This window comes from Ornithorhynchus anatinus, chromosome 12 (assembly GCF_004115215.2).
Source record: "Ornithorhynchus anatinus isolate Pmale09 chromosome 12, mOrnAna1.pri.v4, whole genome shotgun sequence".
NCBI lineage: Eukaryota > Metazoa > Chordata > Mammalia > Monotremata > Ornithorhynchidae > Ornithorhynchus > Ornithorhynchus anatinus.
The window spans coordinates 24,881,359-24,893,383 of NC_041739.1; the positions used below are offsets into that span (position 1 = coordinate 24,881,359).

General features: G+C 42.3%; 1 protein-coding gene across 3 annotated transcripts in view; it reads left to right on the forward strand.

Moving 5' to 3' along the window:
• The window catches only part of ZNF827 (zinc finger protein 827), a 144,194-nt gene that overhangs the window by 85,808 nt on the left and 46,361 nt on the right, over window positions 1-12,025 (forward strand). For all 3 annotated transcript variants that reach the window (XM_029076788.2, XM_029076790.2, XM_029076789.2), the window contains exon 8: window positions 6,603-6,706. In XM_029076788.2, coding sequence (XP_028932621.1) covers window positions 6,603-6,706 — 104 coding nt within the window. The remainder of the gene's footprint in view (window positions 1-6,602; window positions 6,707-12,025) is intronic.

The window sequence follows — 12,025 nt, forward strand, 5'->3', positions numbered from 1 at the left end:
AGACAGCATGGCACTAGGTTAGAAAAAGATGATGGTAGAAGTACCAGAACCCCATTGGAAAAAAAATGTTTTCTGGTCCCAAGAATGCTTTGGAATAAAAAGAGGATTGAGCTGCAAATGTTTGCAACTTAATCTCAGGCCTAGAAAATCAATATAAATGGGAAAATAGTCATGAGTACCCTCTGGTATAGACTGCAGGCTCAGCTAATGGAATTGGTCCTCCAAATTTATCTTATCTGATATATTAGACAGGTGAGTGTGTTAGTTGAAACAATAAAGACATACTTAAATGACCAAGGCTGACGATCCTGATTATTTTTTTTGTGGGGGTGGGGGGGCTGGGGTGGTAAACTTCCCCCATATCAGGATTTTGTTGGAAATGATAGCCAAAGTGATGATTTTCAGATGAATTCACAGAAGGTGTGAAACTATAGGTAGGTCATAAAGGAATAAAGAGAAGATCTACATCTTCTGACATGGACCATCAGACAGCCAGGTGCTGGATAAGATCAAAATAGGAAAATAGAACCCTAGAGAATGAATCAGATACCCCCTGAAAGATAAACTGGACATGCTCAGTGTCATATAACAAAACAAGTTCCAATGTTCTTGTTCTCTTTTTCTCACGAACCGGTCAGTGTTAGAATATAGTTATTGTTGCATTTTGTTGCTTTTACTCATAAACAGGCCTAATGATTTTTCTGAATATGCTTTCTGCAAGTAGATGAAAGCCAAGAACAAAGTAGAGCGAGGAGAAATGGAATAATACCATACTCTGCCAACCCAAATGTAACTTTCCCAAATTCAGGGGGGAAAAAAAAGAAGCAAATTAGGAAAAGGAAATTCCCAAAATGGAAGTTATTATTGTTATGATTCATGGAATGCTAACAGTCTATTAGGCACTGACCAGACCACAGAATTTGACTGTGGATTTGACAAGTATGATGATATAGTGTGTTATTAAAAAGGTAAGAGAAATAACTTTAATTCATGAGAAAATGACATGTTGCCAGTTTAAAAGGATAGCATCACACATTGCCAAAAGGATCTAAAAATCTATAAGGCACTGGATTTCTGTCAAAAAATTCACAGTGAGCTGCAGAAACACCTGTAGAAGTCAGCCAGAAGTGAGATCTAGCAAACTAGTGGTTTTTAGTTGCTCCTTCATCTGCCAAATTTTATGGCTCTCTGGTAAGTAATGCACTTGGACACCTAAAGCACATAGAATTCAGTTCACAGAGATTCATACCAGGATTCTGATTGGATGACTTAGGGACCCTGGTATTTCCAAGAATCACCCCATCCATTTATCCATCCATCTTCTAATGCTCTTCCATCTTTAAAAAATGGTTTGTTACTCTAGTTGCATGATTTTTATTTTCCTCTCAATTTTTCTTCTACATGTCCTCACTTCTTCCTCTACCTCACAGAAATTACATGGAGTGGGGCAAGGAGAAGTGTGCCTACTGCCTTCTTGAGTCTTGCTTCCTTCTGCACTCCCTGGCCCAATATGGACTTTTGGGGGGAACACTGTGAGCCCTACCTAGGACAACCCGATTACCTCCTTTCTCCCCCAGAGCTTAGAACAGTGCTTGGCATATAGTAAGCGCTTTCTATGTGCTAAGCACTGCTTTAAGCGCTGGGGTAGATATAAGGTTCTCAGGTTGTCCCACGTGGGGCTCACAGTCCCCATTTTACAGATGAGGTAACTGAGGCACAGAAAATTAAGTGATTTGCCCAAAGTCACACAGCTGACAAGAGGTGGAGCCAGCATTAGAACCCACGACCTCTGACTCCCAAGCCCATGCTCTTTCCACTAAGCCACACTGCTTCTCCTAAAGAAGAAGCCACGCTGCTTTACCCTTGAAGCACTTGATAGTCACCTCACCCCCAGCCCCTCAACACTTCCGTGCTTATCTATATACTCTCCCATTCCCCTCTGAATAATTCATCTTAATGTCTGTCTCCCCCTCTAGAATGTCAGTTCCTTTTGGCAGGGAATGTATCTATCAACTCTATCGTCCTTGCCCAAGCAGCTAGTACAGTGCTTGACACATAATAAGCACTTAACAAATACCATTGATTGAATGATTCGGGACTGGTGCGGTCTCTGGGTGGATTTTACATGAGCAAAATGTAGAAGGGGCTCTCTGTCATGAATTATCCTCTTCAGTCTTATTGACGATTCATAGATAAAAGTGTTTGAACATGAAGGTTAATATTGTATGTAGTATACATAAATAGTTAATGGATTGGTAGACTCATCTGAGCTGTAGGTGGGTGACCTGGTGGAAAGAGCACAGGCCTGGAAGTCAGAGGACTTGGGTTCTAATTTTGGCTCTGCCACTTGCTGTGTGACCTTGGGTAGGTCACTTTAACTTCTCTGTGCTCTGTTTCCTCAACTGTAAAATGAGGGTTAAATACCGATTCTCCTTCCTACTTAGGCTGCGAGCCCCATGGGGGAATGGGGACCGTGTCCAACCTGATTAACTTGTGTCTTCCCCAGCAGCTAGAAGAGTGTTTGACACATAGTGCTTAACAAATGCAATTTAAAAAAAATGCCCACCCTGAAAATATAACACTCCATAGACCCACCAAACAAGCCTGAACTCCTTGGGTCACCCAACTTTCCGTATGTGAGATTTAACAATAGACTTATTCCAGTGAATTTCCCACTACGAGTGATATGTGATCACAGAGACCACAGCCCCAAGATCAGACCCCCAGGTTATTTAACCGGAAGCACAGCCTGACAGGCGGCAGCACTGATCTGAGGTTAAAACCTGGAAGACCATCAAGCAGATCAGCTCAAAAAGAGCAATTTCCACACATCCTGCAATGAAGATGCAACATCTTTAGTTCCATTACTGTCCCTTCCTCTCAAAAGCTGTACACATCTGTGAATGTGGTTGGCAGATTCTCAGGACCAGTACTAATGATTAATCTGTGTGTTTGAAGAGGTGGACCTTTGAGTACAGACTCCTCCCCCCCCAAAAAAACAGTCCTCCCCTTCTACATCTTTTTTATGATACTTGTCGAACACTTATTATGTGCCAGGCTCTGTATCAAGCATTGATTATGTATCAGGCTCTGTATACAAGCTAATCAGGTTGGCCATTGTTTGTGTCCCTCGTGGGGCTCACAGATCCCCTTTTTAAGAATAAAGTAATTGAGGCACAGAGAAGTTATGTGACTTCTCAGTCACACAGCAAACTAGTGGAGCTGGCATTAGAACCTTCCAACTCCCAGGCCTTTGCTCCATTCACTAGACCACACTGTCTCTCACAATTTCATCTTGCAGTGATGATCTATCTTATTTGTTTTCCGATGGCACTAATAGAGGAAAAGCAAATTCATAGGTTTGTTCAGGTAGAGATCAGGAGCTTTTCCTGCTTCCCTGGTCAGCTCTGACAGCCACTAAATTGAAACTGTACGTGATGACAAGGAAGGGCTGAGACAGACAATAGCTTTGATCCTATTCCCTCATCAGAAGTTTTCTCTGGAAAGTTCCTCTGTGGATTTTATCAGCCTAGGCTGTAGCCGTAGATACTCCAGTTTTGACCTCTGTTTAGGGATAAAGTAGCTTTGCAATTTGATGAGGCGGACCAAAGGAAGGTTAGAAGATTTAATGAAGGAGTGGCCAAGTTCACCGAAATTATCAGCAAACTTCCAGATGGCAAATGTCCTTCCTCTCACTGCAAACTGAGATGAAGCTAATCTCTGTTCAAACCACCTCATCAGAAAAACTCATTGTCTTCCTTCTATAGAAAGTTAGATTCTGCCATGAGATTCAGGTCGGTAAATGTACAAGCTGACACCTAGCAAATCCAGACCTGCAGGATTCCCTTACTTGGCCCTGCAGCTGGCACAGATTCCCATGGCCTAGCCTCCGCACAATGCAGCACTTCATAAAACCTGTCATTGTGTTCCTTGTCCTAAAAGTTGGCTGGCTCAAGAGCTTCAGAAATTGGAATCTGTTTTCTTGAAAACTTGTTGTCTGTAAGGGTTTTATTTTGTTTTTTACAAAAACCTGACCGGTTCCAACAGTAAATATCTAGCCAAAGTGGGGAAAAGAAAGCAGTAGCTCTTTTTTCCCCTTTTCTTCCATTACTTAACTTTTATAAACGTTGTAGAAAGTTGTAGAGTGTCACAAAGGCCACATCGTACCTTCAAAATATATTTGTGGGTACCTTTAACTGGACTTGGTCACCATTCTTGAGCTCTAAGTGTTCAGATTTCCCTTCACTCCCCAGAAACTGCCCTCTCAAAGGTCACCAGTGATCTCCTTCTTGCCAAATCCAATGGCCTCTACTCCTTCCTAATCCTCCTTGACCTCTCAGTGCCTTCAACACTGTGGACCACCCCCTTCTCCTGGAAATATTGTCTAACCTTGGCTATTTTTCTTGTAAATGTATTTAAATACATTTAAATGCTGGGGTTTTTATTCTAACCTAGTGGGAGGACTCCTCCTTGGTGCATCCAATGCCTGTCCCGTTGCTAGCACTTAGTAAATGTCAGATGACAGGAATAGATGTGACCTCCGCTAGTGCTCAGTAAAATATGTTACTGTCCAGTGTTATTTTGAAGTAATTTCTCTTATTACTTGTTTACTTTTTCATTTGTTTCCATTTGGGACACTGAAGGGTTGACTTTCCATTGACCAGTCAGTCATATGACTGAGGGTTGTTTCTCTATATTTCATATATCTTTTCATAATAGAATATGCCCATTAGATAGCCCAGGAGTATTCACCCAAGATTGACAGGAGCAGCAGCCATCATCTCACTACCAGATTGACAGGAGCAGCAGCCATCATCTCACTACCTCTGCAAACACCAGATGGTACCATTTTTGAAGACTAGATTAAGTGGAGCAGTAATAATAATAATGGTACTTGTTAAATAATTACTGTGTGTCAAGCACTGTTCTAAGTGCTGGAGTAGATACAAGTTAATCATGTTGGACACAATTTCTGTCCCACATGGGGTTCACATTCTCACTCCCCATTTTACAGATGAGGTAAGTGAGGCCCAGAGAGTTATGACTCGCTCGAAGTCACATGGGAGACATGGTGGAGCTGGGATTAATACCCAGAACCTTCTGACTCCCAGACCCATGCTCTATCCACTAAGCCATGGTATTGCTTGGGCGCTCACACTACATGTCTCCGATGAACCCTAGTGACCTCTTTGTTTCCTTTAAAGGGTTTTAAGTTGCGTTTTACATGAGCTCTTTTGACTCCTATCAGAATTTACTGAGTCTTCACCCATGCCTATCTGGAGGGCTCTTATGTCCAGGAGAGTCCGGTTCCTGGTCTTTCTTGTGTGGGTAAGCATTGTAGCTTCATTCTAACCCAGAAGGGGTTGGGCACTAGGGTCCCCATGTTTACTTAGTCCCCCCCATCTCTGGTTGCAGCAGCCCCGCATTTCAAGTATCATAGCGTCATTACTCCTTCCAACTTCAAGAATTCCCTCAGAAATTTCAGCTTCTAGATTCTCCTCACCCTTTCCGAAGAAAGAAAGAAGAAGAAAATGGTTCTTCCTACCCCAGACATTTTCAATCTTTAAGGACTCCACCATTCCTTGCTTTCCTACCCATTCATTCTCCTACATCTCCCCTCATAGGGTTTCCTGATGTACCAGCCAATTAAAAATGGCATTAGGAGTGTCTTCACCCCATCCCTCTCCACAGATCACTGGAAATTGTTCACCCTGAATTAATGGAGCCTCTGAATCGAAACCTAGGATTCTTAGCCCTCCAGGAGCAACTGCAGGGTATTATGGGTGACCATGGAGACTTTGCAAGCCTTTGGACAGAGCCACTTTAACCCAACTTCAGCCTTAGCACAGCTTCACTCTTGCTTTAACTTTGGGAAAGGGGCTGAAGTGTGGATAGGTGATGATACACTAAGGCGTATCTGCATTCTTAATAAAATGGGTGGTATGACCATGCTATAGGGAAAAATAGCCACACAACAGGTTTAAAAAACTAAGATTTTTAAAAGAAGAATTCAGAGGAAAAGTTAAATTACATTTGTAAATATCTAATGCAGTACATTTATGTTTCTACTGAAAAGTTGAAACATCCACAGAAGTTGACAAGACAATTGGGCAGTATGTGTATCTAGAGATGCTTTCAAGAAATTTCATTATTGATGTTGGTTTTTGTATCTCTTCCTTAGAGCTCACCTCCCTAAACAGGAATCGGTCACATCAGAAATACTGCTGTTCTTATGTATGAATCCCCGTTTTGTAGCAATTTGAGGCTGTTTTTCTACATTATTCATTCTACATTCATTTGTTAATGAATTGTACATCGCCTTGATTCCATTTAGTTGCCATTGTTTTTACGAGATGTTCTTCCCCTTGACGCTGTTTAGTGCCATTGTTCTTGTCTGTCCGTCTCCCCCGATTAGACTGTAAGCCCGTCAAACGGCAGGGACTGTCTCTATCTGTTGCCGACTTGTTCATCCCAAGCGCTTAGTACAGTGCTCTGCACATAGTAAGCGCTCAATAAATACTATTGAATGAATGAATGAATGAATACATTGAGACTTGCTGGTAGCTTCCACTTACAGAACTCCCCTTGTGTTTTTTTTCCAGCCCTTTCTTTTCAGAAGATACATTTAGACAATCACCATTCACCTCCAATTCAAAAGATGTATTGCCCCCTGAATCTGCGCTTCATGGAAGAACATCAGCCCCAGGTACCTAAGCCTTGTTGTTAACTTCACTTCTGCCATTTGTTATAAAAACAACAACAAAACAATTTGTGCAAAATATTGTGTAAGTTTCGAAATACCTTCATTATGGATGTTCCTCTTCCTCCTCTTAAATTCAGCTGAAAAAAAATTGCAGCTTAATACCAATGCTCACAAAAACTAAAAAAAAAATAAAACATGTAAAATCCAACCTTTCCTTATTACTTTTTGAAGCTTTGGTTTTGTTTCTGCTGTACTCTGGGTGACTACTCCCAACTGGGGTGAAGCAGGTATGGAAGAGTGTTAGCAGTTCTCCTACTATCACTGCAAAGTTCAGTTGCTCAAACACTTTTGTCTCACAACACCCATGGCCCATATTATCCTTCCTCTAAAAATTAGCCTCCTTCTCAGGGTCATTTGGTGAGTTTCCAATACTCTACCAGTCTCGGTTACAGGAGGGAGAGTCAAGGAGAGGCATACCCATTTCATTCCTAGCTTGGGCAGTGGCTAGCAAGTGGAAGGCAATCTGCTACAAGTCAAAACTCACCTGTGCTGGGCAACAGCGGCACGGGAGGGAGTCGAGTGTAGACTCAAGTTTACTGCGCAAAAGGAGGCAGTGGTAAAATACTTCTGCATTTTTACATAGAAAACTCTATGGGTACCCTTTCAGAACGATCGCAGATGGAGAGCTGGGCACTCTGGGATAGCTGTGTCCTTGGTGTCACTATGGGTCGGAAATGACTCGACAGCATAAGACGAGACAAGAGCCACTTCCTCCTCACTTTGTCTTCTGACACCTGGTGTGGAAGGACTGCCCCCTCACTTTCTGTGTTTATTTGAGAGCCTTAGCTATGCCACATAAACTCATACTGACAGTTTTGCACCAAAGTAACTGGGCTCTGTTTTTCCTTTTGAGCCTGGGGAAAGCAATGATGTTTAAGAGCATGGGGAGAGGAGGCTCACAGCCCCTCCCCCTCCTCTTGGATTCTCTCCCTTGATTTAGTTTACCCCTGAAGAAAAAGAGCTAGTGTGCTGTGAGTCCCAGGTGATGCTGTTGGGTAGCAGCCACCAGAAGAGCTTTCCTGCCCATAGATTTTGTGAAACTGACAAGAACCTACCCGGCCAGGGAACATGGGGAACCCCCGCTCTTTCAATTCAACTTTTGCCACACCCCTGTGGCGTATGCCCAAAGTGCCCTGCAAATGCTCAACTACTGTGGGCATTCACCCCGTAGGGACGATGCTCGTCAGCATGCTAACCTGATCTTACCCAAGCAAGAACTAGATAATCTAGTTCGTAACATAATATTCTAGAAACCAAGTCTTTGTTTTCAAACTGAAGCAATTTAAAACACCTTTTCCATGGTGAAGCTTTGGAAACCCATCTGTCCAGTCCCCAAAATACTACTAGCCTTTGAAAGTTGGTGGATGGTAACTTCCTAATATTAAAATAATTGCTTAGTAATGCTTGTCAGAGTCCTGTACCCCATGCTGTCAGAATTTGTATGATATGCAGCACGTTCCTCACCTACTGCTTGTTTTGTCTGTATGCTATGTACAGTTATCTTGACCTCCAAATGTTTTGCTGTGCATTCAGATTTTATAACCAAATTCCTTTTTAGGCTTTTGCTCTGGCCTGGGTAAATCCCCATATAAGCATTTATCATTGATCAGCTTCTTGTGGGGGTGTAAATCCTCTGTTTGGCATTATTCATTTATGATGTATCAAGGCAACTTTTCCTTTTAAAAGAAAACTGACTTTTAAAATGATGTCATGTGTGGTTCATCAACATTACTAAGATATTAACAGCAAAAAGGAGTAAATATTTTATTTCAGTAGGCCTTCCAGAAGCTCTGGGAAGATGGAGTTGATGATGATGATGGTATTTAAGTGCTTACTATGTGCCAAGCACTGTTCTAAGCGCTGGGGTAGATATAAGGTAATCAGGTTGTCCCAAGTGGGGCTCACAGTCTTAATCCCCTTTTACAGATGAGGTAACTGAGGCACAGAGAAGTAAAGTGACTTGCCCAAGGTCACACAGCAGCCAAGTGGCGGATATGGATTGGGAATCGGGAATGATGTGCAAACACTATGGTCACCTCGGGAATGTCTGGTTTCAATAATTCCATAGCTCTGTCGTTGAAAAAGGAGTCACTTGTACTTTTTTGAAGTTAGTTGTTAAATGTAGTGTCCGGCCAAAGAAGGTAGCTTCGCCTTGTCAAACGAAATTTCTCTTTTGGAAAAGCTCTCCTGTGGGAGGCATTACATGGGATGATCCTATTTCCTAAAGAGTTGCACCAGGCAAGGAGACCATGGTCATGTGATCACCTAGTGTTTGGGTATATGTTGAAGGCCAGGAGTATGCAGCTGGTACTGAGAAGAACAATTGAGTGCACGATGCAGTGTTCAAGTTCTTTAAGATGAGCTTCTGAGGAATTTCAGATGACCTAACTGATGCTCCAGTCTCTGGCTACACAATGGCCAGTGTGGTTTGACAAAGAGCACATCAACATGAGAGCAGTATGAACACCCAGTAATACCATTTTCTAGCTAGCTGTGAATAGTTTTTCTAGTTGGTAATTCTACTTGGTGATGTTACTAAGTGATATTACTTTATCGACACTAACCAAGAAAAGCCTTGAGAATAAAAATCTGCTTCATCAGAACATTGATGGATGTGAAGCTGTTATCTGTCATGACATTTATTAAGCATTTTCCAAGTCTGAGTTAAGCACTGGGGTAGATACTGGCCCCATCTCCCATGGACCTCACAATCTGTCTCATCCCCATTTTACAGATGTGAACACAAGTTCACAAGTTGAGAAGCAGCGTGGCTCAGTGGAAAGAGCATGGGCTTTGGAGTCAGGGCTCATGAGTTCGAATCCCAGCTCTGCCACTTGTCGGCTGTGTGACTGTGGGTGAGTCACTTAACTTCTCTGTGCCTCAGTTCCCTCATCTGTAAAATGGGGATTAAGACTGTGAGCCCCACATGGGACAACCTGATTCCCCTATGTCTACCCCAGCGCTTAGAACAGTGCTTGGCACATAGTAAGCGCTTAACAAATACCAACATTATTAAGTCCAGCGTGGGTGAGAAGCAGCGTGGCCTAGTGGAAAGACCACAGGCCTGGGAGTCAGGAAACCTGAGTTCTAATCCCGGCTCTGCCAATTGCTCTGCCAGTTGCGTGCTGTGTGACCTTGAGCGAGTCACTAACTTCTCTGTGCCTCAGTTTCCTGAACTGTAAAATGGGGATTCAGTACCTGTTCTCCTCCTACTTAGAACTGTGAGCCCCAAGTGGGACAGGGACTGTATCTGGCCTAATGAACTTGTACCTACCCTAGCACTTAGACCAGGGTTTGACACATAATAAGCTTTTAACAAGTACCATAAAACAAAGTCCAGAGAGGTTAAGACACACAGAAGCCCAGTAGTGGAGCTGGACCTCAAACCCAGTTCTTCTGACTCCCAATCCTCTATTCTTTCTACTAGGCTTTGCCTGCAGGACGAAAAAGTCTCTACATGCCTATGTGAATTAATGAATTTGTTTTTGCACAGGTGTGATTAAAAAAAAAAAATTAAGTCTAAGGTTTTACAAGGCATCAAAATTCAAGCATCACAAGATAAAGGAATCTTGTCTTACACTATCAAGTAGAGTAGTCTCTGACCCATAGCGACTCCATGGACACATCTCTCCCAAAACACCCCACTCTCCACCTGTAATCGTTCTGGTAGTGCATGTATAGAGGTTTCGTGGTTAAAAAAACCCAACAAACTTAAGTGATTTACCATTGCCTTCTTACGCCCAGTAAACTTGTCTCCACCCTCAACTCTCCCATGCCGCTGCTGCCCAGCACAGGTGAGTTTTGACTTCCACTTGCTAGCTACTGCCCAAGCTAGGAATGGAATGGGTATACTTCTGCTTGACTCTCCTTCCTATAGCCAAGACTGGTAGAATACTAGAAACTCCCCAGGTGCGATCCTGAGAGGATAAAGGAATCAGCCAGTCATCAAAAATGAAGTAGTAGATATATGCATCTGTTGAAAAACCACTGCCTTCCATTAGGATGTGCCTAGTCAAAACCCAAACTGGTTTTGGAGAAAGGAAGCCGTCTAGTTGTTGACTGGGAAATTTTTATTTTTGGAGTTTATTTTCTGACTTGGGTTTAATTTGGTCTTTTGAATTTGAATTTCATTGATTTGTAGCAGTGAGGAGCGGGTTGCCTTTAGGAACAACTAACTTTAGATTAAACAGTGATGGGCTTTGAGAAAGCAATTTTAAATGCCTTACTTCATCAATTCCCACACTTCAAAAAGGAAATTCATTAACAGAATAAAGATTAAGAGAAGGTCAGTTGCCTTGTGTCAGAGAAAACAAAAGCAAACAACAGATGGGGGAGGTGTTTCCACGTTAAGATTGAAAAGATTGCAATTAGTATAGAAACTGCAGTTGTCTATTTTCCATGACACAGTTTCACTGTAAGCATAGGCTATCCCTACAGGAGTTTTACTTTTTAAGGAAATACTTTGACATTTTGGAGATTAAATTTGGCTTCATAACAATCAAGAGTTTTAACTTAGCCAAGTGCATAGTAAGCGTGGTCTATACTTAGTGTAGGAGCAGGCGGAAAGGAAATTTGAGCCTATACAGGAATGCTTCAGAGTATTTTGTGTAACTAAGGTTTTTGGGTGTTAACCGTGCCCAGAGAAGAGTGTAAAATAGCTCAGGTGATGTAGATGTCAAATTGTACCGTGACCTCTCTCCGTCCCCCTCAATATTTACTGTTGTGTGCCAAATTTCTGAGCAGGAGGAAGTTAAATTATTTAAGAGAAAAGCTCATTGCCATATTGCATGCCTTTCAATGCTCAACACACTTAACAGGGACAGAAGTGGTTTTACTTCTGTTCAAGACTTTGTATTCCAGTCAGAAGCATCCGATAAATTAACAGTATGGTCTTTAACTGTCTGTCTTGTCCCCAAGGCAATTTCATGATGAATTTTTAATAGTCTTTTCTTACCATGTGTTTGGATTCTGCCTCATTGAAGGCAGTGCGGTGTTCCATCTTTTCCTGATGAAATGTGTAGAGCTGCTCTCTCTTTTGAGGTGAGGCTGCCAGTGGTAAAAGTGCATCGAGAAGTGTGACCGTCACTGAGAGAGATTCCCTTCCACGCACCTGCCCACTTTAAGTCCATGAAAATACAGTAGTATAGCTTTTCGTCTCCTTGTCTTTCAAGTGAGAACTGCTCAGATACCAGTGGTTAGGCAGGGAAGGTCTGTCATATTTTGCACCCGAAAATGTGCACTGGCTTACCAGTTGTGAATTTC